This window comes from Barbatula barbatula (genome assembly GCF_947034865.1).
Source record: "Barbatula barbatula genome assembly, chromosome: 22".
Lineage (NCBI taxonomy): Eukaryota > Metazoa > Chordata > Actinopteri > Cypriniformes > Nemacheilidae > Barbatula > Barbatula barbatula.
In genome coordinates, this window is record NC_136785.1 from 1,908,403 (window position 1) to 1,934,622 (window position 26,220).

The 26,220-nt window shown below is 39.4% G+C and overlaps 1 protein-coding gene across 1 annotated transcript in view; it reads left to right on the plus strand.

Annotated features, from left to right (window-relative positions):
• The window catches only part of shroom3 (shroom family member 3), a gene marked incomplete at its 3' end in the record, with an annotated part of 36,955 nt that extends 10,820 nt beyond the window's left edge, over nt 1–26,135 (plus strand). Inside the window, exons 3-7 of the mRNA XM_079487017.1 lie at nt 11,236–11,334; nt 18,902–19,036; nt 20,473–23,476; nt 24,773–24,834; nt 25,376–26,135. Coding sequence (XP_079343143.1) covers nt 11,236–11,334; nt 18,902–19,036; nt 20,473–23,476; nt 24,773–24,834; nt 25,376–26,135 — 4,060 coding nt within the window. The remainder of the gene's footprint in view (nt 1–11,235; nt 11,335–18,901; nt 19,037–20,472; nt 23,477–24,772; nt 24,835–25,375) is intronic.
• Between the last annotated feature and the right edge of the window lie 85 nt (nt 26,136–26,220).

Below are 26,220 nucleotides of genomic sequence, written 5' to 3' on the forward strand. Positions count from 1 at the left end.
TGTAAGAAGTTTTTAGCTATAACAGAATTCACATTCTTCTTGTTAAACATGTGCATTTTTTTAACACAAGCATATTTAACTCATTTGGTATTAAAACTGTAAGGTGACACTTTAAATACGGGTGTATTTTCTAACATTAGTTAAAACTTTATCTAATGTGAGGAATATTTCAACAACATTTAATAATCCCATTTTCTTCAGTTATTCATCTTAGTTATTTATGTATTTGTCGTTTCTTTTTCTATATGTTTAGGTAATGCACAGTGACTTAACATGAACAATTGTGTTGGCATTAACAAAGATTAATAAATGCTGAAATACGACATTGTTAGTTCATCTTAGCTAATGCATTAAGTAATGTTGACAAAAACAACCTTATTGTAAAGTGTTACCCTGTGTGTACTGTTTCATGTTATTTATAATTCATGCTTTTGTGTAGTGGTGTTTTCTAAAATATGAAATATCATATTTTTGTAAATATTCTATTTACATGTACAGTTATACACATAAATAATAATAACAAAATGTTATATTTCAAATGCCTTAAAGGGACGGTTCATTTACTCACGCTCATGTTATTGCATTTCCGATGAACACAGAGAAAGATATTTAGAAGAATGTTAGTTATTTTCAGTTCTGGGACATCATTGACTACCATATCAGGAAGAATTAAATGGTAGTTAAAGGTTCTTTGTTTTCCAAAATTCTTCAGAATATCTATTTTTTTTCCTACTATGCTAGTGGATGATGTCCCAGAACTGAATAGTGCTAACATTCTTCCAAATATCTTTCTCTGTGTTCATTGTAACAAAGAAACTAATACAGGTTTGAAACAACCTGAGGGTGAGTAAATGAAGACAGATTTTTCCTTTCTGGATGAACTATCCCTCTAATTTGTATTCATCCAGAAGCTGTCTTTTTGAAAGTCTTCGTATAATTTTGATAGTGAGTGTATTTCGCGACAGAATGTGATAATGACACCAGAGTTCTCTCCAGGTAATGCTGTTAGAAAAGGAAGCATTGTGTCACACCTGCTTGTGTAAGGATGGTGTCTGGTTTACTCAGACTGACTCCAGATCAGATCAGAGGTGAATTAACGGGGAAATGCAGAAAAAAAAGAGAGATTGCGATTCCCAGAGAGAGAAAAGAAACAAGGCATCTGACAAAAATAGTTAAGTCGTTCTTCTAACACAAAGCTCACATTTGATTGGTCTTTATGGAGTTTTCAGAAGTTAAGGTGAACAAGTAGTCGAGTTCCCAGGCAGTTACAATGAGCCCTCGAGATGGAAAACTGGTCGCTTTGTTTACTAAAGTTTGCAAGGTACATGGTAACAAATCTTTGAAAGATATTCAAGATATAGCGTAAAGTTTCAGTTTTACCCACCCGTTGAAGGTCAACGGCAGACTGTGATTGGTTACTATGTCTGTTAATGGCTGCTTTATGCCTCTGTGGGCAACTCTTTTCAAGACTTTAAAGTCTTCATGATTTATGTTATCAAATATTTTTATAGATTTTCTATAATTTTTCTAGACATTTTAGCAAATAAACAAGATGTTGTTGATTATTTGCCACTTAATCTGCGTTCATTAGGTCTTTCCTATGTGAGTAGGGCAGAATAAGCTTGAATGTCAACCAAAATATATGCCAAAAAATTGTGTGGAAAAACAAGACTATGTTTATCAGGCTAAAATAAGCAGTATTTTTTTAAAGTTTGTGGAATTTAATCTTTGAACAATAGAAATGAAATGTTTAAGACACTTATATTTTAACTATACCGTCCCATAAACATATCATAGATGTCTTTAAGCATTTGCCGGTTTATGCTCGCAGTTTTACATTTAACGGCTTAATGTGTTTTTGATGGTCAGAAACAACCGCAGAAGACTTTAAAGCACTTTTTGTTAACAAACAAACTAAATTTAACAAACACATTTAAAACCTAGCCCATGTGAGATAGCAGATAATACTGTAGGATAAGGGAGGGAAGACTGAGATCGAGATTGCTAAGCAATGAAATGAGTGTGTGTTACACAAATGAGATGTTTAAAATATATACTGTGTGTGTGTGTGTGCGCGTGAAACACAGTCTGGTGAAGGAGGATGTTGATTTGCATGTGAGTCCAGAGGTCAACCATTGATGGGAAGAAGGGAGAGAAAACACAAAGGAAAATCAGACACCACACACACACATTCTCAAGGGTTTGGGTTCTGTCGTGGTCCTCTCCGGGTCAATGGCTGTGTTGACTCTGCTCATGTGATCTCTGAGCCAGAAGAACCGATCCACCTTAGGCTCAGCAAACAGTCCCGCTGGGCCCGGCAACGGTCGCTGTGTGGCCTATGACATCATCGTCTTGACATTCTGAAGAATTATACAAGCGAGAGGACTTGGGACTCTGTGTCGAAGGAAAGAGGTGGCGTCAGGTGCATGCGATCGAAAGTTTAACAGGAGGATGGTTTGTAGATGTGGAAGGGATTGAAGGATTCCATTGTGTTATTTGGGGGGTCGGGACGTGTGTGAAGAGCACGTCCAAAGCTTCAGGAGGATTAACAAATCTAAAGAAGATTTATACAAGGACAGTTCGGATGCATGATGAGATCAGATCTGTTCAGACTGATCTTAGTCCAGTTTAAATGAGGAACTCATTCAAGCAGGCACACGGTGACTCAGACAGGTATGTAAAACACATTTGTGCTTGCTGAATCATCTCTGTGGCAGATGTATAACCATTAGTGCAAATGTGCACTTTTGTTTGTATACGACCGTAGGCTCTGCATGCAAACAGGCTGTTTTACAAGAGCAATGTTTGGGTGGTTTTGACCTTTTTAACGTAGGAAAAGATGGTGTTCTTTTGTAACTCTGGACGCTTGAGGTATTTCAAATTTGTATTTTACATTAGAGTTCAGTTTGTCTCTGATGTTTATCCGTAAATTCTTTCGGAGAATGAAAAACACGGCATATGAACTTCGTGATATAGTGAATGTGAAGAATATTTGGTCTGGAAGGGATTTGATGAGAAATGTCCGTATTGAAATCTCATAACCGTGTATGAAGTCAAAAGTTCAACTTTAATGATCGTTCCCCACTAAACGTAGCCTACCGCTTTGAATCTGATCATTATGTCATTTAAGCATTTTGGTTCGAGCATGTTCTTTGTTTGCGTATGACCCCGCAAAGTCCGTACACTTTGGTAAATGCTTAGAAAAACACCAAATTCACAGGCTCTCCTAAAACAACACGTCTCTCTCACTCTCCTCTCGCTCAACCTCACCTGCATTTTGACAGGAGAAACGAGAGAGAACAGACAGTCAGTCCTTATGTGACACTCAGGAATGTTGTAAATATTTAACAATGTCTTGTTAAATGATGCTCATATGCCAGGATCCTCCGCCTAACACCTGGCCATAATTCTCTCTCCCGCTCGTCTCTCCGATGAAGCAAACAGGAAGAAAAGATATGCTCGGAATTGAGAAGCACCTCACTGTTTACTGCATACACTCTTAAAAATAAAGGCGCTTAAAAGGTTCTTCACGGTGATGCCAAAGGAACCTTCTTTGAAGAACCATCTCTTTCTTACTTTTTTATTATCTGAAGAACCTTTTTTCAGATTTTTTCAGATGTTAAATGTTCGTTATGGAACCAAAAGGTTCTTCAATGGCATCAAAGAACCTATTGAAGCACCTTTTTTTAAGAGTGTATACTCTATTTAACCCGCTAGTTTTTGAAAAGCATACGTGAAGCAAATTGTAGTATGTAATGCATTTGGCAGATGCGTTTATTCAAAACGACTTACATTGCATTCAATCTAAAAGCTATACATTTTATTAGTATGTGCGTACCCTACCTAGTCTGCTGCATGCACAATGTATTGATAAACGTTTCGAACCTTTCATATTGTGTATCATTGCATAAACCTATTATGCTCTGATAAACATTTCAAACTGTAGATTCCTACATTAGTGACATCTTGCACTGAGAGGCGTTCAGTTATCTTGAAAATAAAGTGGTTATTTTACATTTTGTTTCGATATTGCATTAAATATGAACAAATAATGCATGGAGGGAGATGCTGATATTACTTTATATTTGTTTGTCACACTAAGTGTAAGATGAAGTCACGCTCTGGATAGCCATCCTGATCCTTACAATCACTATAATCGACTCTTTCACCATCCTGACCCATCCCTCTTACAAACCTGAGCACATTTTATTCTCTGCAAAAAAAATGCTGTCTGACTGGCCTCAAGTGTTGCCTGTGCAAACGGCCTTCAGGTGTGTGTGTTATCTAACCTGTCTGGCGTCAAGCATCAGGTCAGAATGAAGTAGGATTTAATAGTCAGTGTTAATAGTTTGTCCAGTCAGTGTTTAATTCAACAGTTGTCATAGCGTGCGTGTGGCCGGGTTCGTGCTTTTAATTCGACATAATACGGTGGGTGAGGTTGGGTTTTGACCACACACGTGATCTGACTTCACATGTTGGCTGCACCCGAATGATGCAAAACGCTGCGTGTGGTTAAGGGGTTGGTATAAAAGAATAAAAATGCACTTTGATGGGGTGGCTGAAAGCGGTAAATGTATAAATGTTCATTTATTTTACGTATCCCGTTTATCAAGAAGCAATGTACACTAAATATAGGCTTAGTTATGTGTTGATCTCTTTAGGATTTGTTCTAGATGAATAAATCTGACAAAACAGCGTTTTAGAATGCCAGTGAAAGTCATCACACGCTTAGATAGACCTCCAACTGGTTTATTGAGGGCTGTTTGGACTATTAGATTACAGGAGACACCCTTGGTTTGTTTGTATAAACACTGGATCAGTACTATTATGGCAGTAACACTGTTTGTAATGTTGCATAATATGTTTCAGTGTACTGTGCCAGATCACTATACACATGATAAGGAGAGAGAGAGTCTTGTACATTAAACAAACTGAATGTCAACTGAATGGCCTTTATTTTGTCCTGTTGAATAGATGAAGGCATAGAAAGAAAGTCTTTCAGTCGTCACGTCCCTCTAATTGTATCCGATTTGCACCAGGCAATAGTTTACTGTTGATATTTATTTACAATGTTTCTTCAATTACGCAGTTCTTAATCCTGAAAAGCAAATTGAGGTTTGATCTTGAGCATTAAAAACTGAAGTTCTGTATATGCGCAGGATGACTTCACAATAGAAGGTTTGGGGACTTGTGTCCGTTTGATGTCAGGGTTTGGCTCTTTTGGTAAATGTGAACGCTGCATGCTAAAAAAAACTTTTTGTAAGTCGCTTTGGATAAAAGCATCTGCTAAATGTAAATGTAAAGTCAAGCTGGTATTAAAACCCAAATCCTCTTATTGTGTATAGGCGTCCGGCTCTGAAAGGTCACGATAGCTTCAAAATATTGTTTAACTGGTTAATACTGGGTAACAGTTTGTCACTGTGTGTGTGTGTGTGTGTGTGTGTGTGTGTGTGTGTTTGTTATTTCTAATACTGGTAACACTTTACCTAGGTTCAACAATCTCACGGGAATTCGTAAATATTTCGTATAAACCGGACAAATTTATATGGCAGTTTTAGTACGACTTTATTGAATGTCAGTGTTGGTTGTGGTTTTGTGCTGGGGTTAGGGGAGGGGCCTTCAGGATGACTTTCTAGAGCTGACAGACGATTAATTGCGATTAATCGCATCCAAAATACAAGTTTATGTTTTCATAATATACGTCTGTGTACTGTGCAAATTAATTTTGTATTTATAAACACATGCACATACATGTATACATATTAGGAAATGTTTACATGTATTTATTTATATTTACAACTAATTGACATGATACATAAATGTTTGATTTATGCATTTATGTGTGTGTTTTTAAGCACACATATGATGGAAACACAAACTTTGATTCTGGATGCGATTAATCTCGATCAATCATTTGACAGCCCCAACAAATTCATCTCAATTAGCCACCTTGTAAAATAGTTACGAATTCCTGTGAGAGGTTGTATTTGGTAACACTAAATAGCTAAAATGAACTAACAATGAGCAATATCGTTTTTCAGCATTTACTAATATTTGTTAATGTTAGTCATGGTAGCTAATGCATTAACTAATGTTAACAAATACAACTTTACTTTAAAGTGTTGCCATATTTACTTAACTAATATTTAATTTGAATAGGCCATTTCTTCCCATTTTATATTTTACCTGGTCAACCAACTCATGCAAACCCAATCTTCTGTCCTGAGGTTTAGGTTTGTATGTATCTATGGTGACGGTGACACGCACAGGTGTATGATGACAGGTGTTCAACAGGACGGATATATTCCCACCGTTAAAGCAATCCGATAGTCTTCCTGATAGTGCTAATGTCCAACACCTGCTCACCTATAACAAACACACACACAATAAAGCTTTCACCTTTAACAACAGCATAGTCAACTATTACTCTTTTTACCTGTTTTCCGTGTCTAGATCTGTCTGTGAAACTGTGATTGTAGGTAAAACTAACGTGAAACGAATGCTGAGTCACAGCAGGTCAAGATATTTAAATAACCCGAGTATGAGTTAGGAAGAGTGGCAGAACAAGAGCAGAGAGAGAGAGTTTTGCCCCGGGGCAGTCCAAGAGGAACATGCTCTGTGATGTCACCACCCTATCTTCCATTTAGCCCTGCGGGTCTTTTGATTGGCTGAGAGAACGGCAGTTATCTAAACTGGCTTTTGTTGCCTGTGATGTGTCGCTTGTGTTTGAGGGCTGGAACGAGAGATGTCGGCCGTTCCATGTCACCGTGGAGTCTGAGTTGACAGTCTCCAAGTCTCCTGAGGTTTGTTCTTTCAGGACTGATCGAGTGAAGGTGGGATTTATTGCTCTAGATGTTTGTTTAGTTCTTCAGCTGGATTGATTTGGGAAAACACGTCGGATACTATAACACCTGGTAGGCGAGACAGGTAGTCTCAATACTGCATGCAAACATTCACACGCACTACATTTAAACTGGTAGATGAGTATTCATGTGCTTTTTGACTGCCTTTCAAATTAAAGTCTACAATTGTTTGTTTACATTATAGCATACTAGATTTAAACAATAATGTATTTGTTACATAAATTAAAAATATATATATATAAAGGTAAATGGCACGGATTGTCCTAAAATGTGTGCTATATTTCATTTTAAACTTTTATACTTTTTATTATTATACATGCAATTTTGATGACCTTATTGGTTAAATGATTACATGAAATATTTGATCTCTTAACCGATCATTAGCTCTGAAAAAGCAAGCAAAAGCTGATTCCAAAAATGATCCACATACAGTAAATGTATTGCCTATAGATCATGAACTGTGTATATATATTTGATTATTAGTTGATTATTTTTCATTATTATTTGGTTTATTAGTTATTTGCTGCACTATAACCCACAGGTAGCTTCCAGGTGTGTTTGGCTGAATGTTTAACAGACTATTAATATTGCACGATACCTTAGGTTTTGGGTTGAGACTGGAGCATGAGATTATTGTTTTGTTTTGCATAGACTTGCATGTGCGCTTCCGTATGCAAATGCATATTATGTAAGGAGTGCATGCAAGTAAATATGTATTTCAGATGAGAATATGGTCTGTGCATCAATATCAGTGATTGGTTTTACACAGGTCTTAAAGGTCCAATGTGTCATTTTTTACTTTTTGCTTCATACTATAGGTATGAATTCTGTCGTCATTTACTCACCCCAAATCTGTATAAATGTATTTTGTCTGATGAACACCAAGAAAGATATTTAAAAGAATGTTTGCAAGTTTTAGTTCTGGCACATGATTCACTACCATAGTAGGAAAAATGTAAAGGTCCCCCAGACCTGTTTGCTTTAATAAACTCTTCAACAGAACACAAAATATACAATATCTTTTTCTACTATGGAAGCGAATGATGTCCCAGAACTGAAAATTCCTAATGTTCTTCCAAATGTCTTTCCTGGTGTTTAACAGAACAAAGAAATGTATTCAGATTTGGAAAATAATTTTCATTTTTGGGTGAACTGTCCCTTTAAGACAGACAATCAATACTTTGTGTTGTTAATTCCGACACGCAATAAACTGTTAACATGTAGTCGAAATAAGTCAATTCAATGTGCAATCACGATTCATCTATAAATTTTATATTTAAGTTATGTAAATTAGACAAAAATCAGTGCTGGTGGCCTTAGAAATATGGACAGTGTTAGCAAAGTGCCCAAAACGTGGAAAGTCTAAATATTATTTATTATAAACAGTCTGAAATCATCATTTGTTTCTCAAAATGATTGAAGACTTTCAGGGTCAATAAATTATTAAATCACTAATATTAATAATAATACATGAAAATGAATCTTTGGGGGAACTATTTTGTGCGCTATAATATACACAACTTGTGTTTAATTTATGACAGCCAAAAGGAAGATAAACCCAGTACAGGAGAACAGACAATGGATGATTTATTTTCTTTTATAAGTCAGATTACCGTGTTTGTTTTTAAAAGCCGTGACAAAGGGTCAATATGTGTGGTTGTCACCTAATTTATTAGTAAAGCTTTGTTGAATTAATGGTGTGAGTGTACAGAACAGATAATCTCTCTCATGAATGTTCCACTAAAAGAAATATTTTTGCTGTAATTTCATTAGCTCTTATTTTTCATCTCCTTCGTTCCCTTGCCTCTGCCAGGCTATCTTGTCTCTTCCTGTTCTCCTCTGATATCAAGTTCCTCTCTTTTGTTTTTATCTGAAGTATCCAAAGAAATCGCTCAATTCTGCCAAAAGACTCAAGATTCACTATATTATTTTTATATCTATTGCAACAATTTTTTTATTTAACAATGAAGTTTAATATCATTATTTCTTTCCATTTATTTATTTAGTTTATCTTTTAATTAATTATGCTATCAGTCAAATTGATCTTTAATTTAATTTTGGGTATTGCAACTATTTTTCTTTTTTCAATTTATCAATGCTTGCAATTTAATTACATTTTATTTATTATTATTTTATTCATTTATTTTGTTTATCTTTTAATTAATTATGCTATCAGTCAAATTGATCTTTAATTTTATTTTGTGTTTTCTCACACTCAAAATACAAGTGTAGAGATTTTCTAATCAAATTTTCTAACCATTATTATATATGTAATATTAACACAAAATCAATCATAACGATTGTTTAAATTGCAGTAAACTGGTACACTGGTATATTGTTGATGCACAGTACAGTTAGAGTATAGAGCCGTAGAATTGATAGCAAAGCCCAAATAATTTAGTCTTGGAGGAATTTGATGAGAAACATTTTGGGTTCAAACACCTGACTTTTAATTATATTATATACTGTAAAATTTGAGATTCCTTGACGGATCAGCAATTGAGATTTGACAGTTGTCCAGGTCTTCATCACGAACCAGAAGACAATGTTCTTTTGTTAGTTTACAAATAAAACCCAGAACTTCGATTTTTCCGTTTTGAAGGTTATATCAACAATAATTTTCGAGTATCGGATTTATGGTTATTGTAAGATTAAATATGCTAAATATGTGATTACTGTTATTTCAGATGGGAGAATAGGGTGACGGCCACCGTCTTGAGTATTGAAGAACTGCTGTTTTTTTTGGCATTTGCTTTATGAATTTTGACTGTTCGTTTTATCATCGCGTGGCTGATTGACGTTGTGCTTGGGTGCGTTTCACGCATATAAACAAGAGACGGGTCAGATCTTTGGAAAAAGCGTGTGGGTGGTGTGGCATATTTACACACAAACATGATGACAACAACATGAACCTGGAGTTGAATATTCTCACAACCTTCACAGATGCATGGAAGTAATTTTCCTTTATTGGGTTTGAAAGAGTAGTTGGGGAGTTATTTATTAACAAGAGGACATTTGACTTTTCGAAACGTCTTATGAAGGTTTTTACAAACATGAAATGTTATGGGTGCTTGCCACCTAATGTTGTTGAGGTGTTGCTACCTGGTTGCTAAGGTATTTGAGTGTTCTTTGCAGTTGCTAGGGTGTTGAAAATATATAGAATAATACATTAACATATGACAAAATATTGAGTAAAACAAGGAGCTTGCGGGTTTTCATATACTGGAAAAATAAGCACTCGGTTCCAACATATGGAAATGTATTATTTGCATCATATTTTTCAGTATATTTTCATTTTATGGGGTAAGTGCACAAGAAGCCGCACTATTTGAGGTGTCTGAAGCACAAACAAGTTTTGCAGCAAACTTTAACATCTCGGTTTGGGGATTTAAACCGAGCTGTAATTCCAAGAGCAATTTAAATAGAGATTCTCAAACGTGTATTTATTTAAGGCAGCATTCTCATAGCTGCGGGGTGGGTGTGTGGAGAATGGTTACAGGAAGTTGCATGGCGGTCCCGTCACTATGGTGACCACCAAGGTTCTCCAGGGGGGCAGGCATGTTAGGAATGCATCTAAACACAAGAGCTTGGACACACTTTTTAGGTTTCAAATGTGTTAATCAGAGAGGATATATTCACATTCAACGCTGAATAACTTGCTTTAGTGAACACATACAGGTCACTTGAGGTAATGGATGATGACTCCAGAGACAAAGTGACTTTCATTTACAGCAGTTGAACTGTAAAGCAGATCACACCCTTGTCAAGAAAGAACGATAGATTTAACATACGTTCAGTACATAAAGGGTACAATACTTGCAAGTGGCTGTTTTCTTTAAAGTAACCATTTGTTTTGTCTTGGCTTTAATAGAACCTTTGATGATGATGACATTTTCCATTTATCAGTAGAAATGCTGTGTCAACATAACATACATCTCTATATATCTCAGTTAGCTTTTCGTCTATGGGGACGGAAACTGATGTATACAAAGTTATGCCTTTAGAAATGTAAAAATGCAAAAAGGTTTCTTTGTGGGTTAGGTTTAGGTGTGTGTTAAAGGGTAGAGGAAAACATTGCTATTGGGTCAGTATAAAACAATATAGGTCAACGGCAAGTCTCCGTGAAGATACCAGAACAAACAAGCGTATGTATGTGTGTGTGTGGTGATCAGATCAACTGGTACCTCCTTTGTTAAATACAGCCACAACTACAGGTGAATTAGTTAAGTCAAACCAAACCACGCACACAACACACTCATGTAATTGTGTGACGGTCAGAGAGAAAGAAGAGATATGTCCAAAATGATTTAGCTGATTCCTTGATAAATAATGACTGAAATTATAACTTGGACTTATGTGTTTGTGTTTGCAGGGAGTGTTTTCCAGATCTTTGCTGTTCTGACTCGCGTCCTCTCAGTCCTCCCAGAGACAGGAGATGCAGCGGAGGAGTGAAACTACGTATTAAAAACAGGTGCGCGTGTTTGTGAGGAACTCGAGCTGATAATAATTGTGTTTGGTTATGCCTGTTTGCGTCTGTAAACGTGAGGTCATTCTTCTCAGCTCAGGAAACAGAACCTTATTTTATTGTGTTCCACGGGAAACAGGAAATGAACAAGAGGAAGACGAAGTTCAGAGATGGATTTGGGTTTATGGTTCACTGTTGCTCACATAAAGGTGACTGTCAGTTCATCCCTGTTGACTCATGTCCTCCATTATTATCTGAATTTCTGAGGAAGAGGATGCTGTTGTACAAGTCACAATATCTCTCCCTCTCTCTTTTTCTCCCCCTGTGTGTAAATAAAGCAGCAGAACTGTGCTGACACTGTAAATAGAGACGACTTGATTCTTAACTCACTTTCACCCGTATAAGGTTATAATGGAAAGGTCACATGATGTTAGGAAGCTCTGTTTTGGTCTTGATGGAATGCTAAAACCTTTACAGAATGTTTCCACAGTTAGATGTGACTGTTCTAAGTAATAAGGCGTATGATAAAACGGTCAAATAAAGATTCTATAGACATTAAAAATGAGGGGACCAAGCATTTCTAACTAGTTCTACAGATATCAATATCAAAGAGATAGGTTATGTGATTTTGAATTGCGCTACTAAGTAGGGCTGTGAAATTAATCCAAAATGCATCGTAATCGTCAATTTTGTCCTTCATCAATTTCAAAAACAAAATAATCGAGGTAAATGATTATTGTGCTGCATTTCTATTTTGAAGGAATCCCCTCTTTTCTTGTAGTATAAATCCACAACGTACATCTTTCCTTTACAGTGGTTCAGCTGTGCTATTTCTTTACATTTATTTTTTAGTTCAATTCAGAGTACTCCTCAAGTTCTAAACTGTGTTTTTTGTTGCCTGTTGGGGTACGCTATTACGTCGTGTTGCTGACCTCTGCCCTAGCACATTTAATGACAGTAGACATGTAAAATTAGCATCTTAGCAAAGCCCTGGTAACCGGCAACAACCCTCCAGCATTGTGGAAGTGAGTTTTGCACTTGGTAGCAGCACTCAGATTTCCTGTAGTCAATGTCATAATTCATGTAGTTGTCATTAAAGGTACTGTAGCATCTGTCGGACAGATGGCGCGCTGATCTAAATCGCCCAAGAGAGACAGACATACAGTGTGCACAATATTTCCAGCCTTTCTTGTGTAAACACAGAGTTTCTGAATGTGATGTAAGATTAGTCCATGTTCATGTCCATATTGCCTCGTTGAACAAGCATTTTGGGATTATCTACTGTAGTTTGTTGTATGTCCACTCACCTCTAGAATCAAAGGGTGTTGCCATAGGATTGATGATGCCAGACCTGAAAGAAAAGATTGTGAGGGTTATTCCTGGACTAAACTTACTCACACAAAACATAATGGGTCATTTTCGTGAAGCGCAAGCTAATTTATGTGTTCATATAAATATTTTTGCGTACATTGTTTCATTGATTTGAGGTAGAAGCACTTTGCACACAAAATAGCATCGCTATGCAGCGAATTGAATAAGACATTCAATTATCATAACCCATTTGGATTTGGCCCACACAAACAGTGTTTTAGTGTATTTACATGTGTGCATGTGTTATCAGGCACATGCCTTTAGGTATGCATGGAATGATTACAGGAACTGATCCCAAAATGTCTTGGGACAAAGTTTCAAAACTGACTATGTGCAGATAGACCCATCAGTCCTATTTGGCTGCCCTTGACAGTCCTCTCTCTCTCTCCTCCTCCAATTCTGTGATTGGGTCTTAGAAAAAGCTTTTTCAGGGTGTTAATAATGTCTAGTTCACTTACAGTTCATCTGTCATTAATGTTTTCTCCTAATTCCTGAATTGCAAATATTCCGAAGTTATTTGCACACTTAGAGGTAGGATTTTCCATAATCCCACAGTGACATGCATTAATAACGTTCCCGCTCCCCCTGCATACATTCAGTCCAAAACGTGTCAGTTTGAAGAGCTCTACTATGCTTCAGGACTCATTACTGTAATGGGGGCTTCTGTGGGGTAATTATGGGAGGGGCAGAGTCCGAGCCCCTGTGTCAACACCCTAGATCTTCTCTGTGTCCTCCTGTTTCCATTTTATGATATTTAAGGGTGGTTGGGAGAAGGTAGGAAGTGTAGGAAGACCGTTAACATAGAATGACTGTGATCTTTCGCCTTGTGATACAAGATGGATGGATCCCAATTTGCATTACTAACCTTCCTACAATCTTTTTCATGTAAATTTTCATAACCAAAGCACATGTAACCTGTTCCTATTGTCTTGGTATTCCATCATTAACAACATTGTACCATTTCCCAACAAATGCCTCTCTGCGATTGTTTGAATTCCAGACAGACAGTATTTAGCGACCTCCATCCTCCGTAACCCTACAAACCCCCCAACTATAATCCAATTCTCCAATTTCAGTTTCCTCTAAAATCAAACAGATTAGCATAGATGACAATCCGCATTCCCAAGTATCCGATAAGGTTTCTGCAGCAAGACACACCCTTTGCAGTCTGGCCCAGCGGAGGCGACGAAAAGGCGAGAGAGAAGCGGTTTTGGGCAGGGTGTATTTGTGGGTCAGACCCTTTGGATTCCCAGGGGTCAGGTTACCATGAGAGCGTGGCGAGAAGGGAATACTGTGGGGTCTCTTGGGATATGAGTGGAATGATTGGATGGGAGGTTATTGTGCCCGAGCTGAATAAAGTGTTACCGGTATGTGATGTATCTGAGAAAGAAACCCTCTTTGTTTTGAACCAATTTCTGACACAGATGTGTAAACTGAGGAACATGTGACCACATCGCCCAAGTCCATTACATGGCTTTATTTTGCAGACAGGTGAAGACACCTGCCCTTATCCCCCCAGGCCCGGACACGGCTGTCACTGGCACATGAGATAATCGTCAATTTTGTCCTTCATCAATTTCAAAAACAAAATAATCGAGGTAAATGATTATTGTGCTGCATTTCTATTTTGAAGGAATCCCCTCTTTTCTTGTAGTATAAATCCACAACGTACATCTTTCCTTTACAGTGGTTCAGCTGTGCTATTTCTTTACATTTATTTTTTAGTTCAATTCAGAGTACTCCTCAAGTTCTAAACTGTGTTTTTTGTTGCCTGTTGGGGTACGCTATTACGTCGTGTTGCTGACCTCTGCCCTAGCACATTTAATGACAGTAGACATGTAAAATTAGCATCTTAGCAAAGCCCTGGTAACCGGCAACAACCCTCCAGCATTGTGGAAGTGAGTTTTGCACTTGGTAGCAGCACTCAGATTTCCTGTAGTCAATGTCATAATTCATGTAGTTGTCATTAAAGGTACTGTAGCATCTGTCGGACAGATGGCGCGCTGATCTAAATCGCCCAAGAGAGACAGACATACAGTGTGCACAATATTTCCAGCCTTTCTTGTGTAAACACAGAGTTTCTGAATGTGATGTAAGATTAGTCCATGTTCATGTCCATATTGCCTCGTTGAACAAGCATTTTGGGATTATCTACTGTAGTTTGTTGTATGTCCACTCACCTCTAGAATCAAAGGGTGTTGCCATAGGATTGATGATGCCAGACCTGAAAGAAAAGATTGTGAGGGTTATTCCTGGACTAAACTTACTCACACAAAACATAATGGGTCATTTTCGTGAAGCGCAAGCTAATTTATGTGTTCATATAAATATTTTTGCGTACATTGTTTCATTGATTTGAGGTAGAAGCACTTTGCACACAAAATAGCATCGCTATGCAGCGAATTGAATAAGACATTCAATTATCATAACCCATTTGGATTTGGCCCACACAAACAGTGTTTTAGTGTATTTACATGTGTGCATGTGTTATCAGGCACATGCCTTTAGGTATGCATGGAATGATTACAGGAACTGATCCCAAAATGTCTTGGGACAAAGTTTCAAAACTGACTATGTGCAGATAGACCCATCAGTCCTATTTGGCTGCCCTTGACAGTCCTCTCTCTCTCTCCTCCTCCAATTCTGTGATTGGGTCTTAGAAAAAGCTTTTTCAGGGTGTTAATAATGTCTAGTTCACTTACAGTTCATCTGTCATTAATGTTTTCTCCTAATTCCTGAATTGCAAATATTCCGAAGTTATTTGCACACTTAGAGGTAGGATTTTCCATAATCCCACAGTGACATGCATTAATAACGTTCCCGCTCCCCCTGCATACATTCAGTCCAAAACGTGTCAGTTTGAAGAGCTCTACTATGCTTCAGGACTCATTACTGTAATGGGGGCTTCTGTGGGGTAATTATGGGAGGGGCAGAGTCCGAGCCCCTGTGTCAACACCCTAGATCTTCTCTGTGTCCTCCTGTTTCCATTTTATGATATTTAAGGGTGGTTGGGAGAAGGTAGGAAGTGTAGGAAGACCGTTAACATAGAATGACTGTGATCTTTCGCCTTGTGATACAAGATGGATGGATCCCAATTTGCATTACTAACCTTCCTACAATCTTTTTCATGTAAATTTTCATAACCAAAGCACATGTAACCTGTTCCTATTGTCTTGGTATTCCATCATTAACAACATTGTACCATTTCCCAACAAATGCCTCTCTGCGATTGTTTGAATTCCAGACAGACAGTATTTAGCGACCTCCATCCTCCGTAACCCTACAAACCCCCCAACTATAATCCAATTCTCCAATTTCAGTTTCCTCTAAGATCAAACAGATTAGCATAGATGACAATCCGCATTCCCAAGTATCCGATAAGGTTTCTGCAGCAAGACACACCCTTTGCAGTCTGGCCCAGCGGAGGCGACGAAAAGGCGAGAGAGAAGCGGTTTTGGGCAGGGTGTATTTGTGGGTCAGACCCTTTGGATTCCCAGGGGTCAGGTTACCATGAGAGCGTGGCGAGAAGGGAATACTGTGGGGTCTCTTGGGATATGAGTGGAATGATTGGATGGGAGGTTATTGTGCCCGAGCTGAATAAAGTGTTACCGGTATGTGATGTATCTGAGAAAGAAACCCTCTTTGTTTTGAACCAATTTCTGACACAGATGTGTAAACTGAGGAACATGTGACCACATCGCCCAAGTCCATTACATGGCTTTATTTTGCAGACAGGTGAAGACACCTGCCCTTATCCCCCCAGGCCCGGACACGGCTGTCACTGGCACATGAAAGCAACCCTGCGACACACCCAGACGATTGAGCTCTGTGGCCTTCCTTTTCCCAAAATGCCCCCTGGGCACGGATTGGGTTGTTGACTTGTCTGGGGATCACGTGTTAAAAGAATAATCACAATGACGACAAGGGAAAGAAAGAAGGGAAGAGAGGGAGTTATACACAGGGCAGTCTTTGTTCGGTGTTGCGAACTCATGCTATCATGTGTTAACGTTTGCTTCCAGTTGTCTACGGGTAAATCGATTTATATTAGGCATTGCATTTGTTTACTGTTCATCAGACGTCAACTTTTGACTTTTTTTAACTGTTGTTCTCACTTTCCTCAGCTCAATTTTCAATGCACTCTTCTGTGTCATATTCTCCTGATGCCCATCTCTCAAGAAGGGAGATTTTCTTTGTCTTCTTTCGTTCTCTTTCCCTTCACCCCTCTGTCCTGACTTTGCCTATCTCTGTTTTTGAAGCATGTTTGTTCTGAGTGCACAGTACTGGGCCGGCGAGGGCAGGATGTTTACTTTAGGCCTTATCGTATCATTTTAATGACGTTTAATTGCACTTTTTAACAATCTTTGCGTCGTTGAGCTGTACCCCACCTCCCATTTCACTCTTGGTTTATCGGGAGACGGGTGAGACACCATGGAGCTGCTCGGGGCCTTTTACCGCAAAAAGTTGCGGAGAAAGCAGAAATCAACTCTTGGACGGTCGGATGGAGCACTGTGCAAGGCACCTTCTCAGACCAGCGTAAATGGTCTGGCCACTGGACTTATCTCAAAAGTACTGAGGCTTACAACCAGGTAACAGCTGATGGGAACTAAGTAGGATTTATTGCTAGGTATCATTGGAACAATTTTCTGTTTGTTTAGGTTAAATTTGATAATATAGTTCTGCATCCTTTCATAGCCCTAATAGACTCATTTCCAATTCTGCTTTGAATAGCCGCCTGCTAAACAGGCATTTCTCTTCACTTGCTTGATCAGCCAGGGCAGAAAAGATCAACTATTCCAGAAATGCTGAATAATTAGCCTCCCTAGATGAAATGGCTGCGTTTCTGTGATTCAATATAATTTGTTCAAGATCAGTGTTTTTTGTGTACTCCAGTTCTTGTAACTGCAGTGTGTTCAAGCCATCTTAAGTGGTCTAAAGAGTTTTCTGTTGTCTGTATGGAGCTTTGAAGTTCTGTGGTGTGTTAACTGACGCCAGACACTCGGAATAGTTTGAATATAATGTAACGGCTCTATATACACTATTTGGTTCTCCTAATTTTCTAAACATTGATTGCAAAATGCTTGCTGAAATTTTGCTTGTGGGAGTCATTATGATGTTTCTTGTCCAACTTTAGATTGGTGAGAAGGATCGTGTAGGCTGTGTAAAACAATAAGAGAACTGCTTTCCTGAAAGCCAGATGTTTTGTGGAAAATGTTTTTGATCTGTCTCCACAAAGCAGGGTCAAAGTTCAAGGGAGTGTGTTGTTAGAAATACATGTCTTTGTGGTCCATTGACCATTGATCTGGGTGCAGCTTTATGTAAAACATTACAGTTCTCAAAAAGCAGATTTAGCAACTGTTACAACCAAATGTTTCCTTGGAATTGTTGCTTGGGCACACCATGATCCATGACCATTTTTGATAACTCCTAAAGCTTTTTTCAACAACTGACTTGTCCTTTAACAACATATAGTTTTCCTGTGGCTCAATGGTTAGAGCATGGCGCGAGAAACTCCAAGGTCATGGGTTCAGAAGCCAAAAAATGCATCAATCTAGAATAGCACTAATATGATAGATTTGATTTACCAGTCAGCTGAAGGAACCAAATCTTTAGCCTCTTACTGGCATTGTATTACTGGTTGTGATCTCATATCATCCATAAAGAACTTAAGAGGTAATTTCAATCAGCAGGCTGGTTGTCCATTGTGAGCATGTTTTCAAAGGTCTGGACAGCAGTAGGCACAGACAGTCTGCTGATCTTTTTTTTATGAAAAACATGCATTATTCCACACTGCTTGAAACCAAAAATGTTTTTGTTCTAGACAATGGTGGCATTCTTAGCATGTTTCACCAACCCACTGCAGATTTTTGTTCAACACCAAAAATAGACAATCTACTTCAAATCCTGTATTCTCTAGAATCAGTGACATGGTCAGGGCTGAAAGAATTTCTACGCATGAGAATTGGTTTTAAGGCTGTGCAACCTGTTTCAGGGGTATTTTATATCAATCATTCTGTGTGGCCCTGATTACACAAGATAGCTATCAATCATTAAGCTTTTAAAGGCATATACTGTATTTTCTATCCTATTTGTAAAAATGTATGTGAAAATTGTGACATGTTTATTATTTATGATATTATTTATGCCTGTGTTCTCAACTGTCTCTTTATCTCTCTCCCCTCCTTCCTCTCTATCTCTCTCTCAGGCGGAGTGAAGTTGGTTCTCGACCTCATTCCTGGCATTCAACAAAGCTAGGTGAGGGCCCACTGGACTCTGGCAGCATGATGCAAGTCACACAGGGTGGTGTGGGAGTCGCCTGGCACCAGAACTACCATTCCAGGTCAGCACATGCACACATCTGTAGGTTACTGTGTTTTTAGATAAAACCACTAATCCCAACAATCAAATCAACAATTAAATATACAATATTGATAACATATTTTGAAGATCAAATTTAGCCTCATTGTGTTTGATCTATCACTATTAAATATTCTAAAGGTATAAATGGTACTGCATTATGGATAATATTATTTTGGGTCATTTAAGAGGATTAACTAAAATGATTTTGGATCTTTGTCAGATTTTTTATAGCATGACCATAAAATTGGCAATGGACAAAACAAATTTAGTGGCCACTAGTACCGCAAATATTTACAAACCTTTTATAGTTTTTGGCTGTGTGACATGATGATATCTGTGCAACTTATTATATTGGTTATTATCACGATATGTAGACCAGAAAGTTCAGGGGCCATAAGTGATGACACTGAGAGAGAAACATTTAGAGTATTTGAAGAGTACCAGGGAGCGAACCGTCTGACGCAGTATTTAATGAAAAAACATTCTTTGGGATGACACTCCCTCAACAACCCTGCAAAGGTTCCCATGGAAATGGTCACTGCGGGCTACACCAATAGCGTACCACATTTTGAGACATGGTGGTCATTCTATAGTGGACTGATCTGTGGTTGGCTGATCCAGTTCGTAAGGAGGGGTGACTGCAGGGCTGTTAACAATGGGTTGGTTACATCATATTGATTGTGCCAGCACAAATACCAGTCCGATGCCAGCTAACCCAGTCCAACTTTCGGCAAACACATACCCGTACAAGGGCAGTTGCCTCAGCAGACCTAGGCATCACTGTCCCACACACAGCACTCACTTCCATGATTTAAACATCATGGTTATTTAACAGGACAGGGGCTAACCGATTTTTCATGTTATAATTATTCCAAGAAAAGGATAGGGTTGCATAGGAAGGATAGGAATAGGAAAATGCAATGCAATATTCACAAGAACTTATGGACCTTGGATCTTGTTGTGTAATCAACACCAAATATTAATGAACAAGGTTGTAAACGCTTCAGACATTAATAGTATCAATTGCATTGTGATTTTTCATATCTAATCTTAAATCTGTCTGCTGTATAATTAAGACACACCGACGACACAAACAATGACAAAGGGCACATAGCCTATTTCTTCAGAAGCAGTAAATCAATGTTATTTATGCCAGTTCAAGTCCATAATAGCTCAACTAGTTTAGCTACAAGCATAGAATAGTATCTAATTTTCCAAGGTGATATTTTACCTTAGTAATAATACATGCCCTTTGGTCTTTTTACACTTTTAATTTATTTACCCCCGTAAAATATTACCATTTGTTCCTGAAATACTAGTATTGCATTGTACTTGAGCTACTATAAATATTCCAGGAAATGCAAACAACGTAACGGTTCTCTTAGCAGTTTCACAGCATTTTTTCTTTACCTGCAGTGCCTCCACCACAGACCTATCAGGATATGAGACAGGATTCCTTAGGAAGAGCCCAGATCAGTACAGTTCCCGGGGCAGCATGGAGAGCCTAGACCACACTCATCCAGTCTATAGCTCATGCTATCAACTGTCATCCTCCAAATCCTCCAGCAGCATCGATCATCTGCACAGTAAGAGGGATTCTGCATACAGTTCCTTCTCGACCAGCTCCAGTATTCCAGAGTACCTTGCAGCCGCACCGTCATTTAACAAGGAGAGGTCATACTCCATGGAAAATGTTCCCCAGAAAGAAGGAATACAGCAGGCAGATATACGCTACGTACGCACTGTCTACGACCCGCAGCAGGGTTTACCTGAAGAGCACGATGTCACGTCTGCAGCACTAATGAAAACCAATGAAAGCAGAACACAGTCTAGAAGTGGGAGCATCCAGGGCATGATCTGCCATCGTAGCAGCAATAGTAGTGGCAGCAGTGGGAGTAGTGTAAGCAGTGGAGGTACCACCAACTCGCAACGCCATAGTGCTGGGCCAGTCTGGGATGCAACACACAACCAGCACTCCTTTGAAAACCTAAAGGGGGCACCAGCACCTCCAATGCGCAGTGACAGCTATGCAGCGTTTCGCAATCATGAGCGTCCTAACTCTTGGTCGAGCCTAGAACATGCTCGGTCACAGCGGGCACTTCACAAGGGTTCCTGGCATCACTCAAGTGGTTCTGTAGCAACAGCAAAGTCCTCTTTTGGGGCTGAAGGTCAGCTGCACACTGTGATAGAAAAAAGCCCTGAAAGTAGCCCCACCACCAAACCCAAACAAAGTTTTCCTCAGGCTGCACAACCTGGCCGACTCATGTTGCCCACCAGCACCTACCCTGTTCCACCACCTGAGCCACATTTTGCACAAATCCCAACCAGCAACCCCAGCCCTGGTACAATTTACCCTGCACTGGCCAAGGAGAACAAGCACAACTCTCACTCTGGCCAGTTAGGTGAATTTGTAAGAGAGGACAGCGTCACTGTTGAAAATGGATACCAAAGTAATGGTCCCAGCCTAAGCTCTGTCCAACCCCACATTACAGTACAACCTAAACTTTCTGACAAAGTGCAAGATGACCCTCAAAACAAAACAGATTTTTATCGGTCTCATTTGCAGCAACAAGGACAGAAGCCTCAAGCACCATCTGTAGCCCAAGAGCGGAAGGACCCCTACACTGCTGTTAAACCAAGAAATGAAAATGACATGGAAGTGTATGACAACTACAGGCCACCCAGAGATGAAGAACAAAGCAAATACAATGAGAAAAACAGCTATCTAGAGACACTTTACTCAGGTGGGAGAGTATCACAAGGACAGGCTGCCCAGATTTACAGAGGAAACTTAGTCCAAACACAAGGAAGTGACCAAATAATAAAACCTTCAAGGCACCACAGTGAGTCGAGTGCTTACCAGCAGAGAGGTCATGACCTTGATCATCCCCTGACCAGACTGGAAAATGCACTTGCTGAGGTTCAACGATGTGCTAGTCCTGAGAGTACAGTTAGCCAATTCAGCTTCCAGAGTGAGCGTAGCATGTCAGTGCAGGAGAAAGTAAGCCATTTTGAGAGGCAGCAAGTTAAACCTCGCAGTCACAGCAGCCTGGCTCACAATAGTTTTGTATCCCGTCCAAGTCAATCACAAAGACCTTCCAGTGCCAAGAGCTCTCTCTCTGGTCTAGAGGACTTCCACAACATGTTTGAGAGAAGCAACAGCTCTGTCCTTCACGGAAGAACACAGAGTACCTCAAGCAAGACAAGCTATGATGGACATGTGGAAGTGCAGCAAGATTTGCAAATGAGACGTGGGAGTAGTGATCATGCCCATAAACGCCTCACAAAAGATCCTCCTATTACCCTTCAAAGGAGTAAAAGCACCTTCCAGCTTGGTGAGGAAAATTGTAAAGACTTTCATGGTAAAGGTGACGTTCAAAACACCCTGGGAATTCTTCATGGTACATCTTTTAACAGAGAATACAGAGACAGCATTAAAGGTGCCCAGTCTAAGGTGCTGAGGTCTACTTCCTTCAGAAGACGTGACCTTAGTATTAACCCTCCCCCAGTGCCAGCCAAACACATGTCTCTGGAGAGGAAAGGACCCAATACAAGTCCCAAACCTACTACATCCCCTCACACTCCGAAAGAACGACATGTTGTACCTGTTGATGTATCAAATAGAACCTCTCCTCCTGAACTTCCCAGTGTGCCAGCTGTAGGACCTCCTTTTGTGCGGATTTGTGGACGGAAACGATTTACAATGGAACAGAAGAAACGCTGTTACTCTGAGCCAGAAAATATGCATGAAGTTGGAGTGTTGACTCAGGAAAGCATTCAGGCTGAGAGAAAAGCTCAACAGCAGTTTCTGTCAAGTGAAACAACTGTTGCAGACCGGCGCAGGATGTTTGAGCAGGTAGCTCATCGTAATGCTGAATCCAGATTAATCTCTTCAAGGCCGGATTTGAAACAGATTCAGCAAGATGCCCTTGTTGAGTACATGGAACGCAAAACTGGTAGAAGAGTGGATGGACGTCCCAACCGTCCACATAGCACTTATGTACAGTCAGCTTCGTCCATTGACTCACAGAGCCTTACTTCCACTTTAAGTATGTGCTCTTTGCAAGAGCCAGTATATGATAGTCTACCTGGTGGCATTCATAAAGCTTCCACCCTTCCAACAAGCATGCAAAACACATTTTTCCCAATCCGAAGCACTCGCTCTGAGTTTTCCACTGGCCAACAGTCTCAAAGCACAGCAACAGGAACTGAGAAACCCATCCCTAAACCGATTCAAGGACCAGCACTGGCTGGACATCCCATTCTTCAGCACCTGGAGGCAGTTTTTCAGAGAGACACCTCCGCAAGAAACTCTGGGAGGTCAGCTTCGGCTGAGGATCTGCTGGATCATAGTGAAGAACGACCAGTTCCTCAGCACTTCCGTTCCAGATCATCTCCATTGGTGGAGAACTTTAACCAGGTAACAAGCATCTTTTTTACCTCAATGTTTTTTTGTATATTCACTTATATTTTGCACAATATATATTTTGTGTTCTTCTTTAGATCTTGATATCAACATTTATGTTTGATCTATCTGTTTTCACTCACATCTTTGCTCATGAACATTTAGGGGACGGGGTGAACTTTCCTGTGTCGCTGGTTAGATCTTTGTGACATGACTTCATAGCGCACAAAGTTAAACAATAACTTTCTTGGCAAAGCAGATTTGCTTATTTTATCTCCAAGCTTACTCACTCAAAGTGTATTTGCTTCCTTTAGTTGCACATTTGCCAAGGAGAAACTTCCAGTACCTCAGAATAAAATATAATCAATCTTTGTCAAAGGAAACTATCTCCAAACCTTAACAAACTGTAATGTAATACTTTTCTATCTACCTACCTAAGGACTGACAGCTTTGTGGAGTTTTCAGATGTCTTCTCTCAAGAAGCTTTTGCATGGGTCAAACTCTATTTCAAATATCTACCCCCATTTCACAGTATGATCTGTTACCTAAGCAACTCTACAAGTCAACCCGGTGTTTGGTTGTTTTGGAATGTGTTTGTTTTTGTGCATTAATGAAAAAAAATGCTGTCTTCGGTTACCCATCTGAACAGTTGGTCTGTCCCTCAGATCTTATGAGCTAAGATGGGCAGATAATCATTTCAGTGCCCACTCAAAGCTCCACAAGAAGAGACCAGTGCATCTCACTTCCTGTTTGGTGCCACTGAGCCTGGGCTGCAGTCAGTCCTGACAGATGTGCAACAGATAACTGCACTCTGTCTGTGCCCAAGGGGAGGAGCTGGAGATAACAGACAAACCGTCATGGTTTGAAATATTTGGAATGTTTAGGAAGGCCGTTTATCTCTGAGAATAATTATCCTTTATGTAAATAAATGGTTCAGATATGATGATGACCATGTACAGTGCACACACAGAGGAACTGTCCTGTAAATTCCCAGACTATGCAAACATTTCCAAAATTTACATTGGTTCAAGCTGAAATCAAATACCAGTATGATGACTGAAATATTGTAGATTGGATAAATTAGCAACATGAGCGCAAAAGACCACAAGTAAATGATAAAAAAGCAAGCGCACCATTCAGGTCACAGATCTTGTTTAAATGAATACAACATCGCTCAGATATGAGGATGTTGAGGTGCCCTCTTGGTTTTATGAACAGATGTTGGTTTATGAGTAATCACAGCCTGCCTTTGAGATTAAAATTAATGTAAAACAAGAAAATAATTTTTGTTATTTTTTTATCTTTGTTTAGGACTTAATGGCCAGAGACCTTCAAGTGTTAGGGCTTGGCTCCAAGGAGTCCTCACAAAAGAGGTTTGTGTATGTATATAATTGTATCCAAACATCTTATCACTGTTGTCCTTCAAATAAAGCCATTTGGGTCCACTATCTCCACCTATTTGGATTTGTGGATTTTGACTTTATGTCATGGGTTACTAATGAAACCTTAATCTTTCCAAAACTCATTTTAATTCAGTATGGGAATTTAAGCTATGGCTCATTAGACAATTTATGTTTGTGTTCAGTAGGCTTCCAATGTTTAAAATCAGACAAGCATCAAGGTACAGTACATTTGTCTGTTGTGTGGTCCTTTAAAGTGTGAGCATTTCTTTGACTGTGTAAAACAGTTAAATGCTAAATATTTACCCATGAAAGTTCTTAAATTGAGTTAATCATAACTGGTCAATGACCTTATCAGACAGTCGTCCCACTGTAGCTATTGTTGGGTTTATTTTGACCAATGCAAAAGTTCCCACAGGCACCGAAAGAAAATATATTTGCTTCTAATAAAAAACTATGGAAATATAACACTGATAGTACTGAACATTTACATTGTATTGTTTGTGCTTGATAGGCTGTTGGAGAATACAACATCCAAACAGATGTCATACCCAGCACATACAGAAAGCAGTTATCAGCTGAACCAGGGTCCTTTCCAGCTAAATGCACCTGTGCTGAGGCGAGAGCGTCAGAGACATGATGGTCTGGCTGCCTCTGTGGGACTGCCTTGCCCTTTCACTTCTCCATGCACTTCTGCCACCCTAGACTGGCATAATGGTGAAAGACTGTGTCAGCCCAACCTGAATTCCATTGCCTTTCCAGAAACCGGACCCCCAAATCAAAAGAGTCCATCCGAAACACCAGGAGTGGCGAGGCAGAACTCCAACAACTCAAGCACTTCAGACGACACAGTGAAGGACTTTCCAAATTCAGTGGCCCCGGCAACATCAAAGTCCACCTCCGCCCCGTCGCCTCCACACCCAGACAAGGTCTTGGGTTCGGCTGATACTTCCTTGTCTGATCAACTCTTAAGCCCATTTGATTCAAGGCGGACCACCCTCCCCAGGAGCCCAGTCTCCCACACAAAGCCACTCCCCTCTCTTCGGATATCAGAGTCTTCTCTTCATGATGTTCAGAGTCCAGTTTTGTTACAAGATGATGATGAAGTGTTTTTAGCCCCACCACCACCTTCTCCTTCACCACCACAGTTACCAATCAAAGAGACAGATATTACGACAGACTATCCTCCTCCGCCTGCCACATTCTTGGCTGAGGAGGACTTGGGTCTAACAGAAGCTTTACAGTCCCCAAGACCATTGAGGTCCATAAGGTAAGATGCAATCAAATAAATACATTAACCTGCACATTTAATGTGATTTTTTTTCCAAGCGTATATTATTGTTTCTTTATTTGATGTTC